General features: G+C 34.7%; 1 protein-coding gene across 2 annotated transcripts in view; it reads left to right on the top strand.

Moving 5' to 3' along the window:
* The window catches only part of DCC (DCC netrin 1 receptor), a 1171073-nt gene that overhangs the window by 869766 nt on the left and 278322 nt on the right, over positions 1 to 22985 (top strand). For both annotated transcript variants that reach the window (XM_073898173.1, XM_073898172.1), the window contains exon 12: positions 54 to 103. In XM_073898173.1, coding sequence (XP_073754274.1) covers positions 54 to 103 — 50 coding nt within the window. The remainder of the gene's footprint in view (positions 1 to 53; positions 104 to 22985) is intronic.

Genomic DNA, 22985 nt, shown 5'->3' with positions numbered 1-22985 from the left:
TTCTCTTTTCTGACGTCGGCAGTAACCGTCTCACCTTGTTTTGTTCCTTTTAGTGCCAAGTGCCCCGCCCCAGAACGTCTCCCTGGAAGTAGTTAATTCAAGGGTAAGTCACGGAAAGTTTCACTATTTCATTCCTTACACGTGTCATTTTCGCTTGTTCCATTCATTCACCTCCTTGGATGCTTGGTTGTTCCCATGTGAAGGAATGTTCCAGAAGAGCACAGTGAGTGAGCAGCGTGGATTCCGCATCTTCTTCAACCACACTTGAGTTAATTAAAGAAAGGGTTAGTTTACTAATAGCCCATAAATGTGACAATGATTAAAGGCTATCCCATCAGGAAGCAAAGATGTATATTTACTTATATTTACCAGTATGGGACATAATGTGCTAGATGCCACAACTGATTGAAGGAATGAACAAAACCTGCCCCTTGAAAGAGGTGGAATGGAAAGACTTTGCTTCCTGACAGATTAATTAGAATGGGATGTTTCATCATCATGCCTATTTTGCACTTATGAATTATAGACATCAAAGGCCCTTCTTGAGGTCCAATAAGATTATATTTATGAAGCAGTGTTATCCAGTGATTAATGTTTTCCTGGCCTGGAAAGCTGATATAACTTTCAAAAGGACTTAAATTAGGCTAGGTGTGGCTGAAGATAAGGAGCCTAATGCCAGAAGTCAGTTCTCTAGAAACATCTCCTTATTTCAAGTGGACCTTGGGGGTTAAAAATAAGCTAAAGCCATATAGTACAGTGAAGCAAACAAGGATTGTTTTGGCTTGACTCTTTCATTACTTGGTTTTATGCTCTCAGGGAAATGACTTCACTAACCCTGGGCCTCAGTGAGGGGGAATCAGCCTAACGGGTCTCTAAGCTTTGGGAGACAGCAGGGAAATCTTACGAGTCTTAGAGAAAGTCATACTCTGGTTTTTTATTCTAGCTTTCTCTTCTAATAACTGTATGTGATCTTAGAAAAGTTTCTGACTTAGCAAGCCTCAGTTTCTATATTCACGGAGTATGAATGTTAATGTTTTCCTTATTGATTTACCATGAAGAAATGATAATAGAACATATACAAGGGATTTAACTTTGTGTCAGTAGCCTTTCACTCAGTGTATGATTCCTTGCCATCCTTTGCAAAAATCTCCCATGAAGCCCTGTTTTGTGACTGTGATCAGATTTGCCTCTGTCAAATGAATTTGTCTTTTGGAACAAGTGAAATGTCTCTAAAATCGTTAGCCTCTTATATTTTTAGTCTCCATATTGGATAAGAACTAGCAAAATAAATTTAAAATTAGAAGGGGTAAAATCAGTGAACTTAGGGAGAAAAAAAATGAGCTAAAGGAAAAAACCAGAAATAAATATCCCCTAAAAACTGTATTATTGTTTGCAACAACATTAAATATTTTACAGATGTGCCGCTCAAAGTAAGAGATTACCAAATCATAGTCAAGTAGATTTTTACAATTATTGTAGGTTGTTAATGGATGAAGTTTGGAAAACATATTATGATTTCTCTTGTTTTAATGATTTATTTTTATTAAAGTTTTCACCAGCATCTTTCCTCCAGAACAGAACATAGAAATTGATACAAACTATTTTGTGTGTATGCATGTGTGGTCATATTCTTTAAAAGTCTACTCTAGTAAAGGATGAATGTTTTCTTCTGAAATGTGAATAAGGCATTATTGAATGACCTTGGATGCTGACTGTATTTAAATATGTATTTTTACCTCCCTGAAAAGGGAATTCTTATTTTGCAAAATTGGATTTTCAACTGATTTCTATATATGTATACAAATATCCCCACCTGTACTGTTCTATAATATGCAATGCTTGCTACAACCAAATATGAGCACTCCTGTTTCTATTCTCCTGTGGTTATAACTGGAACATTGCACTGCTAGAAAATTTAACTTGTTCATTAGCCTTTCAGAATGAATACAGCAGGCCCAGGTGCTGGAAAACCACTTATTTGCCTCGCCTTCTTTCTGTTATCCTATTTCCTAACTTTTAAGGAATTATAAAATATGAGTTTGGATTCTTCTTGGATTCTTCTTGGTTTGTTACCAAGGAGAAAGAAACGGGATGGTCAAAACACTTGTTTTTTTTTATTCCCAGTGTTGATGAAGAGAAAGACAAAAACAATATTGTATTTTGATGTTCTTCTTATGTTTGAAACAAAAGTTCTCAAATATATTAATATTTATCCCTGTTACCATTTTAAGAAACAAAATTTATTTAAAAAGGAATACTTTAGTTGAATAAGTAATAGTATTATCTAACTAAAAGAATTACAACATTTATGTTATTCATTTTACTTGAGATTTTTAATATAGAACAGAGCCATATTTTAAAATTTTATTTGATATAATATTTACAGTTACTGAACATAATTGATCATTATATTGACAGTCAGTGAGAAGATTTGGTGGTGCTAATACTTTCGCACATAAATAACTAGGATTTCTGTACATAGAATTGAGAAGTTACTATAAGGTATAAAAATGACCATTTATAGGTACTTGTTAAGGTTCTGGCTACCAATAAGCCAACAGGACTGAGAAATCATGTCCCAAGTTATGCAAACAGTAAGATTCTTACACGTTTATATAAAAGAACCAAAAGAAATTCTGTTACTATATTGTTCTTAAAGCCCCCATACAGTTTACCTTTATAAAGCGTTATAAACATAGAACAGACTTGATTACCTTTCTGCAGGCTTACTGTGAACACAGATTTTGTTCTGAAGGAATGGCTTTACCTATAGATACTAATTTTCATAGTGATGAGTCATGATTATATGGTTATTTCTCATAATAAAATTGCTTTACAAGAAATAACATCTTCATAAGAAAAGAGAAAATAATGATTTACAGAATGGACTTAAAATGTGACTGTTTTATTGAGAAAGTGTTATAGGAATAATTTTCTTAAGATTTTACTTTAAAATTCAATTATTATTTGAAGAAATAATTAGTTGGGTAGAATATAAAGCATAAGTTGTAGACTTGGAAGAGATTATGTTGGTACTTGACTATTTTCCAATATAAAAGTTCCGAGAATAAGAATATTTAGAGAATGCTATGATTCAAGATGCCTGGACTCCTATCCTAGCTCTTTGAGATCTTGGAAAGTCGAGATCAGTTTCACTGAGTCATTCAACATTTGCTGTGTACTTACAGTGTATCTACTATATACTGTATACATACATATACACACATGCATATATACATGTACTGTATACATACATGTACGCACATGCATACATACATATACACACTGCATATATACAGGTACTGTATACATACATATACACACTGCATATATACATGTACTGTATACATACATATACACACTGCATATATACATGTACTGTATACATACATATACACACATACATACATATACACACATGCATACATACATATACTGTATACATACATATACACACATGCATATGTACATATACTGTATACATACATATACACACTGCATATGTGCATGTACTGTATACATACATATATACACTGCATATATACATATACTGTGTACACACATGCATACATACATATACAGTATACATACATATACACACTGCACATATACATGTACTATATACATACATACAGTGCATATATACATGTACTGTATACATACATATACACACATGCATACATACATATACTGTATACATACATATACACACTGCGTGTATACATGTACTCTATACATACATATACACACTGCATATGCACCTACAATATGACTATATATACCTAAGTGACCCAGTCTTTGCCTTCACGGAACTCATAGTTTAATAGGAAAACATATGAGAGAAAATTCACTTTTAATGTAACCAAATTCAATTGATGTTAACTCCTCAAAGTTGACATTATTTTCTCATTGATAAATTGAGAGAGTTGAAGAATTCTAAAATCTCTATGGCTCCAAATATCTATAACTGTATTTTCACTTGTCAGACTTTTCTCAATCATTTTATCTTTACAGAATTAGAGAAAATGGGACACGTATATTGATTAAAGTATACTGGATTCAGTTCACATGTTTAGATATTTATTGATTGATTACCAAGAATGTAATTAAAAATAAATAAATAAAACCCAATATATCACCAGGTATGGATCCTTGTGTAGGTTTAGATTTTTTAAACGTAGAATAGTGGATTCCTCTTGTTCTCTCATTGCACATTTCTAGTGTTGAAATTCTTATCCTTGAACACCAGATACATCTATGCCGATGTAATTTTGTTGCATTCCTAAAAGCTAATACCCAGTTAGTCACTCCCAGTTTGATAGTGTGTGTGATGCCTTAATTGCAACAGTAGAAAAAGTGATTGGTGTTTTTCCTACATCTTAGTGCCTCACTCCCTCATGTGTGAGCATACTTTGGCATGCTTAAATAACTTGAAAATTAGTTTAGTGATCATACAATTCCCTCTACCTGGAAACTACCCGAAGGGAGAATTAAAACAGCAATTTCCAACTTCAGAAAACATACTATTCATTTTGCTTCCAAATTTTTTTAACATCTTTTTTTTCTTTCTTTTCTCTTTTTCTCTCTTTCTTTAAAAAAAAGCAAAGCAACAAACAAAAACAATGCAGAGGTAATCTAAGGACTGTATTATTGGGTAACCTCAGAGGAGCATATGCTTCTGAAAATGTGGAGTGACAGAATGGGTTTGACTCGGGTCTCTGTCCCCTGTCATTGGGCTGGTTCTCTTATCAACAGAACATGAGAGTCAAGTGGATGGCTGAGTTGAGTTATTTGCATTTGACTCCCAACTGGGATACACACTTGTTAGCGACCGTGAACAAAAGTGAGAAGAGGGGAGAGAATGGAGAATTGTAAAACAAAGAGGCAGTGTGAGTTACAATATTAATTTGCAGATACTTTGGTTTTTTGTTCTTTTCCCCCCCACCAATTAGAGGTTTCTCCTCTTGGTTGTCCAGAGGGCACTGGAATTCACACCATTTCCTGCTGCATCGCATCCGCCCTGAAAACATACTGCTCATACAGGTGTTCTAGACCCTCTTCTTCAGTCTGACCATACTTCCTATGAATGTTGATCTCCCCCTTGTATGTTGAACATAGGCAGAGGCCTCAGACAGCTCATGAAAACAGTTTTTTGTTTCTCTCCCAATCATCCTAAATCCTTCATAAAATACACTTTGGCCACTGAGTTATTTGGAGCCAGACCTCTGCATCCTCCCCACAACAAATACAGTTCGTTTCTGAAATGCATTTAATGTAGAGACAGAGGACATGCAGGAGTCCTTAGGTGATTGATACCATGCAAAGATAAATTAGAAACTGGCATTTGCAATAATATTTATACTTCAGTCTTAACACTGGTGTTTTTACACAATCATAATACACAGAGCATTTCTACTTGATTATAACGTCTGTTCCAGTTATTCATCAATTCAATTCAAGTGGATATAGATCTCTTGTATTTATTTTAGTTATTGATCTCTTCATTGATGCATTACCTGAGTGTTTTTTGAGTGTAGACAATGTCCAGAGGGCTATGATTGAAATAGTCTTGGGAAGGGTGTGAGGGTAGGAGTGTAATTATAAGGAAGACAATGTTTCCTGATAGTTCTTCCAGTCTAGTCTTTCTGTTTTTGCTTAGAATTTGTAGAACAGACTGGCTATAAATTTTTATGTTATGTTAAAATTGGACAACATGTAATTCATGGGAACTCCCTCAAGAATAAAACTTTGGTCTGTAATTTAGAAAGAATGTGTCTTCAGATATCTGCTGGCCTGCTTACATTTTTAAAAAATCAATACTTTTTATTGTACTAAAATAAATATAACATAAAATTTACCATTCTAACATTTTTTTGAGTGTATGGTTAGTGGCATAAGTGCATTCACATTGTTATGCAATCATCATGACCATCCACTCTCAGAACACTTTTTATCTCCTCAAACTGGAACTCTGTCCCCATTAAATAATAATACTCTATTTCTCCCCTTTCTCCAAGCTCTGGCAAACAACATTCTACTTTCTGCTTCCTGACTTATTTTATAAAAAGTGAGGAGACTTATTCATGGAAAAAAATGTGATTGTCTTCTTACTCTATCTTAATAAAGAAATAAGAACATTCTTAAAGTTTTACATCTTCACAGGGAAATGAAGGATCTAATGAATCATGGTGGTCAAGAAAATAGGCAGATGCTTTAATTGGCTGGGAGGGAACACCTCACTTCCCATTATTGATACTGCTTTCAGAATAATTCTGTTCCAAGGTCCCGTATTTATGAATTCTTTTTTAAAATCATGGAACACTACATCAAAAACTAGTGATGTAATGTATGGTGATTAACATAACATAATAAAATAAACTTTAAAAAAAAGTTACTGACAAAACCAACTGCCATAGTTAATAATAATGAACCAGAAGTATATGCATGGGATTGTTCTGGAGTAACTCTGAAAACATAATTTTGGTCACCAACATCAGTTTCATATCCCATTACAGTTTAGACCAGACCTCTGAACCAGTAGCTAAATTGATCCTTTGAATTTTTTTTTGAAAGTTCAAATAAGTCAACAGTTTCCATCTTTTTTTTTTCCCCAGTGAAAACATAGTGAAAGGATAAATTATGATGGGGAGAGTATTAGGATAGTGTAAAAAAAAAATAGATAACCAATTTTTAAATAACAAATCCACCATGCCAATTTAAATACATTCTGTAAATAAGTTCAATAAGAGAATACACTGTGAATTCAAAGCATATCTTCACATTACACTATCACTCATTCTCTTAGGGCTGTTCTTAGAGAATACTGACTCATGGTACTTTCCCAAGCAATGATGTTGCATGGTTTAAAATGTTGTGAGAAATATAAGTCCCCTATTAGAGATACTAAGAGCTGTGAAAAGTATTTGTTTAACTCTGTTTTGGTCAAATGATTTCTTTCTATAGATGCCTTTTATAGTAAATACTATCCTTAAAACTTTTTCCATGTTACTTATCTTGGTAACATCATATATATTCCAAACAAGAACAGTGCAGTCCATAAATTGAGCTAACTCATCTCCACAAAAAGTACATTCTTCCCTGAATTAATTTCAAATAAAAATATAAATTAAGTGGAAAAAAAGAGAGAAGAAAAAATAAATTTCTGAAAAACTAGAAGTGAATCTAAGAACAGTCTTTACAAAGCACCTATGTGCATAAACTATGGAATAGGGAGTCGAGAATGACCTATGACCTCTCTTACAGGATTTGAATAGATAAAAGGCATGATTAAATCTCCATATCTATATGAACTTTTTATAATGTAGACAGGATTAGAAAAACATTTCCTAGAATGTTTCAAATACTTACATGTATCATTTTTTTGTTGTGTGTTTTGGGGTTATTATATTTTGTTCTTTCCAAATTCATTCTTGTTACTGCCATCTAGGATACCTGCACAAAGGATTTGGACAAAAACTAAAATAGGTGGTAGAATACCACCTTCTTGTGTGTTCTAGCCCCACTTTAATATCACCTTGTAATTTGTACTTCATCACACACATTTTTTCTTTAATAATTTTTTATTGTTCTGTTAATGACCATATATTACATCATTAGTTTTTAATGTAGTGTTCCATGATTCATTGTTTGTGCATAACACCCAGTGCTCCACGCAGAACGTGCCCTCCTTAATACCCATCACCAGGCTAACCCATCCCCCCACCCCCCTCCCCTCTAGACCCTCAGTTTGTTTTTCAGAGTCCATCGTCTCTCATGGATCGTCTCCCCCTCCGACTTACTCCCCTTCATTCTTCCCCTCCTGCTATCTTCTTCTTTTTTTTTTTCTTAACATATATTGCATTATTTGTTTCAGAAGTACAGATCCGTGATCACACACATTTCTAATGGCTCCATTTCTGGTTGGCTCTGAAGGCAAAGCTCACTTTCGCCTCTCCATGAAGTTTAATGAGATTTCCCTCAAGTCATACATTTTTGAAAAGTGGGAGGTTTAATAATGGGCTTAAATTAAATGAACCTAGGTCTAATGATAAGGTCTCTGATTTTAATTTAGTTCAAAGAAGTTGCCCTTATATTTGGAATGGTTGATTACTTAGAGGACATGAAAAGATTCAGTCTTACCAGTAGGTAAAAGCAGTCGCTAACTATGTGATTTGAATTTAGAGATGTTGGAACATTCACCTACATGTAAAAAACTTAATTTACTTATCAAGCTTATAATATTGCTTACCTTAGAAAACAACTGTTAGTATACAAATCTTTCATCTAAAATATTTAAGATATTAGCATGAGTTATTTTAATTAACATTCCTGATACATATTTAAGGAACACCTAATTATAATAATCATAATGGCAGTAACTAACTTTTTCAGCAGGTATTTTGTGCCTGGCAAAGTGCTAAGCAATTAAAACACTATTTTATTTACTTCTTATAATAACCTTATAAGTATTAGTTGTTAAACTGATTACTGGAATATTAAGTTTGAGCTGAGCTTATTGCTGGAAAAGCTACAATGAAGGCAGTCAAATCTCCTTTCCTGGAGCTTACTTAAATTCAAATACAGGGAGGTAGATTGATAAGCAAACAAAGAACTGAACAATTAACACAAGAGAATGATGAATTATGTGAAGAAAATTAAACACAGTACCATGACAGAGAAGGACCTAACTTAAATCAGATTGTCAGAGAAAAGCCTTTTAAGGAGGTGACACTTGAGCTGAGTCAAGAATATGAGAAAGGGCCAGTGTCTGCACACTTAGGATAAAGCATTCCAAGGAAAGCTCCCAGCTAGTACAAAAGCCTTGACAAGGGAACTGTCTGTGAATGATTGAAATAATAGCCATATGCATGGATCACAGATCTCTGGGTCACAGCCAGATCATGTGGGGCTTTATAGGGCATAGTAAAAATTAGAATTTCATTCTATGGATGACGAAAAGAGATTTGAAAGGGGAGTGATCTCTTTTTAAAAGATCACATTTGCTGCTGTGAGGAAAATTATTAGGGATGGGGCAGAATGGAAGCAAGGAGACCGTTTAGGAGACAATTGAGTGATCTGTATGAAATGATTGTAGCTGGGACTTGGGAGTCATTACAGCAGATAAAGAGAGAGATGGGAAAAATCATGATGTGTGTTGCATTTAGAGCCAATAAGATTGGCTAATGGATTGGCTATAAAGGGCAGGGGAAAGAGAAGGATCAAGGATAGAGACTAGATTTTTGCTAGAGCAAATGAGTGCACCGTGGGGCTGTTTAATGAGATAAAGATGAGTGCAGAAAAAGATTGGTTTAGAGGGAACAATCAATTAGTTTTGGACGTTTTGAATTTGAGATAACTACTGGACATACAATTAGGGATGTCAATCATGTAGACAATCTGGCATATGAGACCAGAGGTCTGATGACAGGTCATGACAGGAGATATAAATTTAGGAGTCACTGTCATATCGATGACACCTGGGGAGAGATTGTAGTCAGAAAACCAAATGGCTGAATCTTGAGATACTGCACATTTAGAGATTGGACAGATGAGAAGAAGCAAGAGTGGTAGTAGAAAATAAAGAGGGATGGTATCGCAGAAGCCAGGGTGGGGGGAGGGGGTTTGGGGGCGACGGTGCTGCTAACCATGTCGGTGCTGATGAAAAATATAGTAAAATAATGACAGCAATGCGGCCGCTTGGGAGGGAGCATGAAAATAGAGAGCAAGGCGAGGGAACTGCAGAGCATGAGCACAGATGTTTTTGAGAAGTTTTGTTCTGAAGTGCAACAAAGAAATGGACAGTAACTTTAGGAGGTGGTAGGCTTAAGGGAGGTTTTACTGCCCGTTTTATTTATGTATTTACTGTTGTTTCCTTTTTGAACACAGGAGACCCTGCAACTTTTGCAAATAGTGCAGCATAGAGGGGGAAATTAGTGATACAGAAGAGACAGTGGAAAATTGCAAGAGTGCAATCCTTTGTGTAGGCAAGAAGGTAGAGGCTCCAGCACGCAGGTGCAGGGGAGCAGATTCTTCAATCTTGGGAAGGTGAGCCAAGGCAGAGGGAGTGGGTGCTGATGCAGTTATGTCAGTAGCTGAGATGAGAAGTATGACAAAAGTTCTTCACCAGCATGTGAAGTCTTGGAGAATCAAGTATTGAGAGTTTGAAGACAGGGAGCAAGATGAGAAATTGCTATTTCAGATTGTAGGAAGGAGATTCATAAAGTATGTGAACTTATGATTGCTGAACAGTGTGGACTGGCCATTTGAGATTTGTTGTCATGAATTTAAAGTGAAACTAGCCAACACAATTGTGTTTGTTTCCCTCTCCAGGGGTGGTTGCTTGGTTGCTGGCCTGGGTTGGCAGATAGTTGGGTTTTATTTTGTTTGGAGTTTGTCAGGGGAGAAGGGGTGGAGTGGCAAAGGGGCTTTGCAAGGGAATGATTAAAAAAAAGACCCACTTCCTCGAAGCTAAGGAAGGAAAGGAGGGTATAGGGGCAGGAGTGACGGATAATGAAAAAGTGGTTAAAGTCAGTGGATTGTATAATTATTGTTGTATAATTGTATAATAATTATATGATTCTTATTAATGTACTCCATTTTTCCAGACAGACCACTGAAATTTGGAGAGGCTAGGTAATGAGCCCCATTGCCATACAGGGAAGAAGTGGCAGCACAAGGATTCAAACCCAGGCTAAGGTTGTTGGTCATTTGGCCACACTGCATCCTATATATAGGGCCTTATGAGAGAAGGCGTTCAAGATAAGCTTGGCCTTCAACTGCTTTAAGTTCTCTGTAGGAGTAGTTTCCAGGCAGAAAGTAAGGTCTAGATCAGAAGCTGGAAGATAGGTTAAACCATCAAGTGGACAACAGAACTAGGTGAGGAAAGTGGGGAAAGATGTGGGTATAAATGTCAAGAAAGGAGGTCATAAATGTTAAGAAAGGAGATCCCCTGAGAAGGAGATTCAAAAACACATGTGTCTGGCTCCCCAGTGTCTCCCGGACTGAACCTACCTGTAAGACTCTATTCCTCACAACCATGTATTTCTCCCTGATGAGCCTAAAAAAACACCTAAGAAGAGCCATAGATTGTTCACTGAGCAAAGCTGATATTAAACAATTTTAAAGACTTCTGGCATTTCCAAAGGTAATTCTGGTTTTTCCTCAATTCCAAGTTGTAGAATATATTTATTAATGAAACTTTGAAAGGGAAAAAATGAGAGCACAGAGGAGAGCTTTACCTCAACTCTCAAGATTTGTTGGCAATAAAATAAAACTTGTACATTTTTTTTTGTTTTTGTTTTTAGCAGTGGCAGCAATGGTCTGGAACCATTAGGAAATGTATGTAAGGTTCAGAGAAAATGCAAATCAGAACACTTGTCATACATTTTATTAGCAAACATGGTTAATTTAAATAATAAGCAAAACTAAACCAAATTGGCATTAATTAGATAAGAAGCCTAGAGCAAATGTTGCCAGGTAATAGTGCAACTATCTAAATAAGAGTGTTATTTTAAGATATAGCTGCTTTAGCAAACAAACTAAGTCTAATATATCATTGCCCTGAAGTCATTTTCGTTTAATCTCATTAAAAAAGCCCACTAACATGCAATTTCAATATATACTCTCAATAGCACTGAACACTGAAATCTACTTATTTCATTTATTATGTTGCTCTTTCACATAGAAAATAGCTTCCATTAGTTTTCCAAAGCTGTCCAAAACGTCAGTCAGTCCACTGGAAAACTCTCTACATGAAATTGACAATCTAAAAGCATCATCTTCATGTTTCCTAAAACTTTTTAGAAAATATTCTACATACTATATTGAAAACAGATGGATTTTTCAAATACATTGAGAAGTATGTAATAGTAGGGTAAGAAGTATGGAAGAACAGAGGTAACTGGGTGGCTCAGTCGGTTAAGTGTCCAAATCTTGATTTTTGGATCTCAGGGTCATGATCTCAGGGTCAAGAGATTAAGCTTTGTGCTTGAGAGCCTCTCCCTCTGCCCCCCCACCAAGCTTGAGTGCACTCACAGGCACATGCGCTCTCTCTCTCTCAAATAAATAAACAAATCTTTAAAAAGTATGGAAAAACAATTTAAGATTTTCAGAAAATTAACTTATGATTCTATTACATATCTAATCTTCATGGAACTAGGAGAAATTATATGTGTCTTCTACAAATTCCTTTGTTCCAAGGCAAATGAGAAATTCCATTTTCTTTTTTTTATTGTAATAACTCAAGTTCCTCCTACCTAAACATTTCTCATACTTCAGAGAGATGTCTTTGACAAACCATTTTGTGTTTTAGTGGGAGAGGCAGTAGCTATTAACTAGATAGTTGTCTATTTTATTTTTACACGGATAAAGTTGAAGAGACACACACAAAAGGGATTTATACGTGAAGAAATGCCCCATACTGACTTTAAATAAAATTCATATTTTTTAAAATATGAAGCTGACTGTAGATTTTTATCTTTTATGCATAGACGAATCTAAATGGTGCAAAGAATATATATGTCTAAGTCCATGGCTGTGATATCAACATGTACTTCTCCAGAGATGTCTATATTTCAAGATTTCCAAGTTAAGGGTTTTGTTTTTGTTTTTTTGTACTTCAAAGAACAAACATATTTGTGTTTCATTTAGATGCTAATGTGCATAATTCTCTTGATGAAATCAAATATAATGACATTTAAAGGAAACATTGTCAGTTTGAAAAAATCCAAATGATTTTTCTTCATTTGGAGGTTTTATTAGCAAAAAGGGAACAAAAATTTTAAAAATTATTTTTGTTATAACCTTGGATTAATTGTCTCATGCGTTTATTCATTTGTGCATTCATTTATTCATATGTTTGCTTAATAATAAATATTCATTGAGTATATACCATGCGACAGACACTAGCTAGACACTTCTGTTCTGCCAGTTTAATAAGAGGCCTCCCTGGTTGCTTGTCAGTCAGGAAACCTCAACACCTCCATGAGCAGTTGCAAAAAATGAGAAACTCTGACAAGTGACAGCACCTGACATTGAATAGAGCTTCTGCTCGTGTAGAAGAAATTAAGTTCTCTATCTGTGATAATGGAGCAGTTGCTTGCCCCTTGCCTGTTGTTTAGGGGCAGTTGGGAGGTTTTTTGATTATACTTAGCTTTGATATCATCAGAGATGTTCTAGGTTGATGGACGAGACACCAGGTCTATGAAGCTGCACCTGAGCTCCAGGTGGGACGGAATCTTGCTCATTGCCTTGCTGTCCTGGAGTGGAAGCTGAGTGTGACAGAATTAGCAGGTGGAGGCTCACCATTGCAGTTTGGAGAAAAAAGAAGGTGAAGGCTCCGAGTTAAAGTTCTCAAACTTTAAGGAGCATGAAAATCCTATAAGGCAGTCCTTGTTGAAAATGAAGAATCCCTTCCCCACCTCCTAGCACACACACTTCTGATTCAGGAGGTTTCCTGTCCAGGAAACTTGTGTTTTCAGATAGCAGATGACAGTTTCAGTGTTTAATCCAGAAGGCAGTCCATCCATTTTCAGTGATTATGATGAATGATAGATAAACACCTCTGTACCTTTTTTGAAGTGGAAGTGACAATCTTGCATAATAAAGCCCATGTTTAGCATTTACTTTAGCAGCTTTAGAGACTTTTCCCTACTCTCTATTATGGATCCTTTTAACACTAATTCATAACTTGAGATGCCCCCAAAGTAGAAGAATTATGCAGTTTCTTTAATAATATCTTTGTAATAAATATGTCATTTCCTTAGTAATGGATTATTTGAGCCTTTTAAAACTGAAATGATCAGAATTTTTTAATGGTATTCACAAAACACAGTTGTTTTTTCCTTAAGGGATTCCATTATCTAATTTTACTAATAACATGTAGTCTTTTGTCTGTTACTCAGCCATTTACTCATTAATTAATTTTTCTTGATTCATTTACTCAACAAAGAGTTATTATGTACGTATTAGTTAACAACTAGATACTGGCACCCCTTAAGAGGCCTTATCAAGAAATAATCTGAAATTTAGATCATTGAGATAAATTGTCTGAATTGCAGTATGATGAGCTAAATACACCAGTGTGTACTTTTTTTTTTCTTATTTTGAATTATATATAAAGGGAGCAAATGCTTGCCTTAAAAATCTTCACTTAAAGATTACAAAATATTTAGAAATTCTGTATATTCAGTTTAGAACACCATAGGAAAAGTTTGTTTCAATTGATCATTTGTATGATTTCTCTCTCTAATTGATAGTAGATACCACAATTTTTAGAAATATCTGCATGTGTGACATGTAGTTTGAGGCCTAATTTTCCTCGATGTGTACATAAGTATGTAGACTTGGCTGGAGTAAATGAGTATTTTCTAGGATCCTATTTTGATTTTTAGAATTGATTTTTTTCCTCTATCCCAAGGAGGACATGTGTGTCAAGAACTTTACTATGGGATACAACTTGACAGAGTGACACACACAGGAGTCAGATGTTATCAATAAGAAAATACACTTATTCTCTGACACGTGGGTCTTGTGAGGAACTGACATTGATGGGAAGTGATGCTCTTTAGCCAAAGGGAAATATATCTATCATGCTGTCACATCAGATTTACTTCAAACTAAAGTAAACATTGTGTTATGATGCTATTCTTGGGAGATATACTTCTGAATATGCTCTCGGCTCTTTGGATGAGAAGTCATAAATAACTTTAAAGTGCATAAAATAGTACCTGTCATAGTAAGCACGCAATAAAAGAAATTTATACTTATTATAACTATCAATAGCTGCACCCATAAAATAGACTATGAATAAGTATCTCAACAATGCAGCACATCCTGTCTTTACCTAATGCCAGCAATCAGGGCTCTTTTGCCTGACCTTGCAGAGAATCGTGACTAATGATGTAACTGATTTGAGGAGGTTCTTTTCTTTTTTTTTTTTAATGAACTTGAGACTTATTTCAATTCTGAATTTTATAGTTGATGGACTGATTTTTCAAGGCCCAACAAATAACATTTATATGAGTATTAATTGGATTCAAACTTTTAAATGTATGTCTTACACAAATTCTATTTAATCCTCAGGATGTTAGATGGATCTCACAGTATTAACATTTTTAATTCATTCCTCTTTCACTAATCTGTGGTCTCTTCTACCACATACACAACAACAACAACAAAACCAGAATCACCAAGAATTTATCTTGAACGTGTAAGTTTATTTTTGGTGCTTCAGAAAATAAGTGCGGAAAGGCTCTTAAAAGCTAGGTTCTCCCATCTTCCATCTGTTATACAAATCCCCTTGATAAAACCTTCTTCTAGCTCATGCCTGAACTGTTCTGCTGACAGGGAGCTCCCCCCTCCCCTAACCCCAAACAGCCATTTTTGTCATATGTAGGTCTAACTTTCAGAAATTTATATTCAAAATGAATTGCTCTGTCTCCCTATAACTTCCAATCATTTGTCATAATTATTTCCCTTGGGACTATAAAGAACAAATCAAGTGAGTCTAGTGACTTCTCTTATGGCATGACTCTAAATATTTGAAGTTGTCTGTCAGGCTCCCCTTCCCTCCACCGATTCTTCTCCGAGCTAAATATCCTTAGTTTCTACAAATATTTCTCATTTGCTTGTCAGCTCCCCACTTGATATGTCATCTTCCTCTGCACAGTTTACAGATGGCATGTGATTATTAAACATCCCTTTAGGGCACCTTCCTCGCCTTCATATTATATTATTATTTATATAATCTACCGTCACACCGATGTTGTGGGTGGTCACACTATCTTGTGGACTGATTATTGAGTTGGTTCTCCGCTAAAACCTTTAAGTATTTCATGAATGATGCTCACGAACTGTATCCACCTCACTCTATTCATACCAGCCTTTGTCTTATTCACATGCAAGACCTCTTTATTTATTTTTATTACATTCTGTCTCAGGTTAAATCCATTACAACAACCTCTCAAGGTCCCTTGGAATCTTCATGCACTTACTCAACATCAATAAACAAAGATTGGTTGTACACCTGCTACGTGTCAGGCAGTGTGCAAGATGTTAATTCTGTGGTCCATTTATTTGATATACCACCCAAATTCAATTGGCCTCTTCACTCTGGGGGCGATTTTCCCTCCCACTTTAATTCATCAACCAACCCTAGACCATGCTGTAACCTTGTTTTCTTCCCCTTGACAGGACGTACATTAAAAACCTTCAACTTTAAAACCATCCTAGGTAATGGTTACTCTTTCCTTTCAGATCGCTGTCGTCTTCACTCTCAATAAACTGATGAACCTCATAAACACTTCCACCTCGATCCCTTCATTTTCACAACCATTTATCATTTTCTGCATTATCTCACTCTGATTCTGAAACTGGACCTTGTGGTTGATCATGTGACTGGCCATATTCAGTACCCTCAAGATTATCTTTATTTTGTTTTGTTTTTCTTTAATACTATTCTCATTTATAGTTTATCCCTTCTGTCAGCTCCCTTGCCTGTTCCCAAAGTCAAGCTAATGAGAGCTATGGGAGAAAATCCTAGAATGGCGGAAATGCCAGGTCCAAAGTATCCGAAACAAGCCACTAATTTTATTTTTCCCTTATGTTAACATTCTCCAGTTCTTTCCATTTAGTTATCACATCAGTTTTTAATCTAATATTCCCTTAGTTTTCCCTATATTTCTCCATGTCATGCACAAATTCAGATATTTATTCTGCTTTAACCAAAGTCCACATTTTTACCCATATCCAAAAGTCAACTAATATGCAAGGGTTGGGTTCCATTGATGTAGCCGTTTTTCATCCAAACTAAAATTATACCATGAAATGGTTTTTCTATACATTTTTGAAAGTATTTTAAACTGATTTATTTAAGCAATTATTATAGGTTCTCATTTTACCTCGTTTCCTGTACCTTCAGGGTTAATGTATTTATCATATCATATTCTCATTCAAAGCCACAGCAAAAGGAGTTGATAAAAAAGAAAATGATTCCCATGCTTCGCTTGCTGGTTTTTCAACTAATCGTATCTGATTTTACTTAAAACTATTCTTTTTTTTTAAAGATTTTATTTATTTATTTGACAGAGAGATAGAGAGAGGGCACAAGTAGGAAGAGCGGCAGGCAGAGGGAGAAGGAGAAGCAGGCTCTCTGCTGAGCAGGGAACCCAGATGCTGGGCTTGATCCCAGGACCTTGGGATCATGACCTGAGCTGAAGGCAGACACTTAACTGACTGAGCCACCCAGGATCCCCTACTTAAAACTATTCTAAAAATTACTTTTGGCACCAAACATGTGGACCAGTATTTAGAACTTCATGATTGGTATAAATATTATTTTATATGGAATAGTTCAGGTATCCACACAAAAGCAGGATGAAACAGAAAAGAAGTAAATCTTTTTTCCATTCCTTCTAGTCTCAAAATGAAGTATTGGCCAGACAGCCTTTTTTTTTTCTTTATGACCCCAAAAAGCCCAGGCAGATGTACCACACGAATCTAGGTATACCCTACAAAAACCATTATTCTCTTAAACACGACTTAATGACATATTTGGAAGAACTTTAGAGATAAAATATTCCAAGACCCTCATTTAAGAAACTATATGAAATCAAGACAATCTAAATCCCTCAGCAATTTAGTAACAGACTCCAGTTGTCTGACTAAACTAGTGCTTACTTTGTTTGTACTGAAAGGAAGAACAGATGCACACTCACCAATTCTCAGTGAGCTGATAGTGCCTTTTAATACCTAGATCTCTTGAAAAAATAATAGTTTGTTTAATAATGATTGGTTTAAAACTGAAACTTTTGATAGTCATATGGTTTGTTCCTTTCTTCCTCTCTTCTTCCTTATAAATATATTCATTTTATTACTTATATAAGACAAATATGTGTAACAAAGGGAGAGTCACATAATTTTTGTTTGACAAACCTTATAACTCTGAGGAAGGATGCCTTCTAGATAGCCAATTTCCATTCTTTTCATTCTAATGTTAATGATGTTACTTAAAGTTATTGGATGCACAGCATCAAATGACATTATTTCAAGTGACTTCATGACACAGAGGGTACATTGTGTAAGGAATATCAAGTAGAAGTTCTCAGGTATTTTTCTCTTTAAAATGCAAAGGAAGAAATGCAATTACTATTTATTATTTAGTTACCTAATGCCTGCCCATCATGTCTTTTTGAATTTGGCCCACTAACTTATAATTAAAAGAATCATTATCTCTGCTGGATGTGGGCACAGATTCACATTATTTCCGTAAAAGCTTGTCTGCTGTCTCACTTTAATGAAAATTTAAACCTCTTAGAATGGCATGTGGTACCTAGAATTATTTTTCCTTTGTCTGAACAGAGTTAAAAGGGAAAGAACCCCTAGACATACAAGTCCCTGTTCCCTTCCATAGATTCTTGTCTTCCAAGCATCCATTTTCTGTATTTGAAAAGATTGATGAACACAATATCTATACAGTGCCTTAAGATTATAACTTAGTGGTGCAGAAACAAAACAATTGGACCTCTTCCCACTTTCAACCCAGATTCATTTGGCTTTTTTTTTTAATCATGGTAAAATATACATAACATGAAGTTCACCATTTTAATCATTCTTTAGTGTATGTCTCACTGGCGTTTAGTATATTCATATGGTTGTACAGTTACTACCACTGTCTGTCTCCAGAGCCTTTTCATCATCCCAAACAAAAACTCTATCCCTTTTAAGCAATAAATCCCCATTCCCTTCCTTCCTTAGGCCCTGGTAACCACTGTTCTACTTTGTGTCTCCATGATTTTGCCTATTGTAAGTGACCTCATATAAATGGAATCATACAATATTTGCCCTTTTGTAACTGGCTTATTTCACTTAGCATAACATTTTTGAGATCCACCTATTTGTTGTGTGTTACAATAATTTGTTCTTTTTTTATTGCTAAGTGTAATTCCATTGCACAGATATACTTCATATGATTTCCATTCCCCTCTTTATGAACATTAGACGGTGTCCAATTTGGAGCTGTTATAAAGAAAACTACTACATTTTAAACTAGTCTTTCATTGACACAAACTTCCAATGGGATAAGTATCTGGAGGGAGAACTCTTGGGTCAAAATTTAGATAAATGTCTTACTGGATTAGAAACAGTTTTCCAAAATACTCTTGCCAATTTGAGTTCCCAGCAGCAGTGTATAAAAGTTCCAGTTGTCTAATCCTAACTAGCACATGTATTGTTTGTATTGTTTGACTTGTTAATCTTAGCGAATCTAAGGGGTATGTAGTCATATGTTGTTGTCTCTGTAATTTGCCCTTCTCTTACAACAAAAGATGTTGAACATCTTTTCATATGTTTCTTGGACATTTGAACATTTTATTTTCCCCATTTTCTTTAGAGTAAGGTTGTTAGTCTTTTAAATTATTGATTTGTCAGAATTCTTTAACGTTCAGGAAAAAAGCCAAACAGATTTTTGTGTTGTAAATGTTTTCTCCAATCTGAGACTTCTTACTTTTTCAGTTTCTTAATAGTATCTTCTGATAAGCGGAATTTTCTAATTTTGATGAAGTATAAGTTATTTTTTTTCTTTTAGTATTAATGCCATTTATGAACTAAGGAAGCTTTGTTTACCCAATGTATGGAGCTTATCTATGTTTTATTATCTTTTCCATTAGTTCAATGACCCATCTTGAATTAATTTTTGTATGTGGATTCAGGAAGAGGCCAAGATTTTTTCTATATAGATACTCAGCTTTATTAGCACCATTTGTTAAAAGACTCCCCTTTCTTCTTTGAATTATTTAGTGCCTTTGTTGAAAACAATTGATATATATGTTTGTATCTATTTCTGGACCCTATTCTGTTCCACTGATCTGTTTGTTTATTCCTATGCTAATACCATGTTGTCTTAATTACTGTACATTTATAGCTAGTCTTGAAATCAGGTAGCATAAGTCCAACAATGTTGCTGTTCTTCCTCAAGATAGAATATTACTATTTATATTCCCTTTTAGACCATTATTCTGCGCAAAGAACATATAATCTTAGTAGGAAAATGTTCTAGATTTCCAGTAGGACCTAGACCATTAGATTCTCCTTCATAATTGAATAAGAACTTCTGCCAAATATGTGTAAAGCAAGAAGAAGGTTAATGTTTTTGGGAATGCCTTTTTTTTTTTTTACTCATGACCCTGAGATTAAGACCTAAGCTGAGATCAAGAGTCTGACACTTAACCAACTGAGCCTCCAAGGCATCCCTGAAGTGCCTTTTATAACCAGGCATTCTGGAAAAGTACTTTCCAGATCTTGTCATATTTAAATTTAACTCTCACAACAAACTCTCTGATTTATTATTTCCATTAGTAGATGAATAAAGTGAGAGTCAGAGTAGTAATTTGTTCAAAAGATTCAACTGGATTTCTTTTCATTCTTAATGATCATGGCCAACCAGTAATCATCTTGAATGATCAAGTAGGGTGCATGTACTATGGTTGACAATTGGATTTTTGGCTAGAGGCAGTTGTGTCTATACTTCCTAGCTAGTTGTCACTTTGAATAAAGGTATAATTCAGAGAGTAGTTTTAATAATTCCATAACAACTTAGTGGCTCTTCCATAAAAATTATATCCAAACTTATGAATCACTAAATTCTACCCCTGAAAATAATAATACACCATATGTCAACTAAATTGAATTTTAAATAAAAAAATCCAAAGCATATATAACCCAAAGTACTTTACTTAAAAGTGAGTGGTGTATATATATATATACATATATATATATATATATATATACACACACACACGCACACACACACATACATATGTGTATATATAGTGTTATTATATATTATTATATATAATAATTATTTTATTATATAATTATATAATATATAATTATTATATCATATATGAATATATAACTATTATATATTATATATATATTATGTAGTATTATTCAGCCATAAAAAAGAATGACATCTTGCCATTTGCAATGACAGGGATGGATCTAGAGTGTATAATGCTAAGCTAAATAAGTCAGTCAGAGAAGACAAATACCATATGATTTCACTCATATGTGGAATTTAAGAAACAGAACAAATGAGCAAAGGGGAAAAAAAGAGAGAGAGAGATAAACCAAGAAACAGACTCTTAACTATAGGGAACAAACTGATGGTTATCCAAGGGGAGGTGGGTGGAAGGATGGGTGAAATTAGGTGATGGGGATTAAGGAGGGCGCTTGTCGTGATGAGCACCAGGTGATGTGTAGAAGTGTGGAATCACTATATTGTATGCCTGAAATTAATATAACACTATTATTTAAAATGCTTAAAAAGCCAAGATTTAAAAAAAAATAGTAAATAACTGAATTACATAACAAATTCATCCTCCAGGTATTGAGACTAAAAAGGATAATAAATAAATAAATAAATAAATAAATAAATAAATAAATAAATGTGAGTGGTTGCAAGAGAAGTCACATTCTGATTCCCATTGTTTTTCAAAATCATTATTGACTGTAAAAAGTCAAATAAGAAGAGCCTTTTTTCCTGCCAAATATATGTGACAAACTGAACTGACAGCTTTAAACATTAATACTTGCAAAATTATATCTTATTCACATAATCAATTTAAATAAACAACTAGATGATAATCTGCTTGCCACCACTGAGAAAGACCTTAGCACACAATTGGGTTTAACCTTTAAATCTATTACTTATTGAGAAGTCCTAAGAAAACAAGTTGCCTAAAATGTTTAAATCAATTACTCCCTGAAAGAGCCTACTGAAACACTGTGCTTGATCTTCACATGGGAAATTCCTTGTTTCTTATATTCTGTGAATTTATCTAGTTTATATTGCTGATGCATTTTTCATATCAGCTATTTTTATTTATGACATAGAGAAATGCACCATATATAGGAAAATTTTGTTCGATTTTTACTCTTCTAACCAATCTTCCAGTTTATAATTAGAGGATATATCGTGCTGAATTCTAGATGTTCTGGGTGAATCTAGGTGAAACATGCCTTCTAGCATTATGCAATGTGAATGCTTTTTGATGTTAAATGTTAAACTGATACACTGTGGTTGTATTATATAAGATTATAAATATTTTAGAAAAGCTATGTAAGTAAAATAAACAATAAAACAGTAATCTTCTAAGTATGCATTTTAATCCTTGCAAAAATTCTATGACAGAATTAGAATATTACTAATTCCATTGAAGATGAGGAAATAAGAGTATCAGAGGTATTGATGATTTATTTGTCCAAGCTCATACACATTGCAGGGGGCCCTATTTTCCTTATGAGCCTTATAATAGTAGCAGACTCTAAAAATGATATATAAGATGTGTCACTGCAACTAAGGAACTCACCGCCTAGAGGAGGATGAGACAAGCAGCCAAACATGTAAAATTGAATTTGGAAAACGCTATGATAGAGGCCCACTAAGAGGAAAGAAACTGGCCTGCAATCTGGGGGACATTAACCCACAGAAGGTGAACTCTGAGAACTTAGACAGCTAATATTTATTGAAAGGACTTTCAAATGTCTGTTATGTGCCATGTGCATTCAATATACCTGAACTTCTTTAACCTTCACAAAAATCCAGCAAAGCCCATCACTATTCTCCATTTTATAGTTGCAGAGACTGGAGGAAAGAAAAGCCCAGAGTAAAGAAAATATGAAATGCCCCTTCAAAGTTTCTCCCAGGTGTATCATTTTGTGGTTCTTCGAACTTCCAATAGCCATGAATCATGACAATTTCCTTCCTTGTTTCTAGTTATTAATGTTCTCTGCTATGAGCTCTTTAGTGGTGGCTCATGTTGAAAGAGGCCATGAACCAGAGCTGACTGGTGTTCTGATAAATGAGTGAATTCACAAGCAGAGCTCGTAGTGAGGGAGAAATATACCTACAGGAAGGCCCACCATGGGTTACTATGTCATCAGGCCCTTTGATTGGAGTTTTTGACATGATTATCAAGAAAAATGCT

The sequence above is a fragment of the Callorhinus ursinus genome, unplaced genomic scaffold (genome assembly GCF_003265705.2).
Source record: "Callorhinus ursinus isolate GAN/ISIS: 27379988/994484 unplaced genomic scaffold, GSC_fseal_2.0 scaffold11, whole genome shotgun sequence".
Lineage (NCBI taxonomy): Eukaryota > Metazoa > Chordata > Mammalia > Carnivora > Otariidae > Callorhinus > Callorhinus ursinus.
The sequence above is the reverse complement of the archived record's forward strand: the minus strand, read 5'-3'. Positions and strand labels throughout refer to the sequence as shown.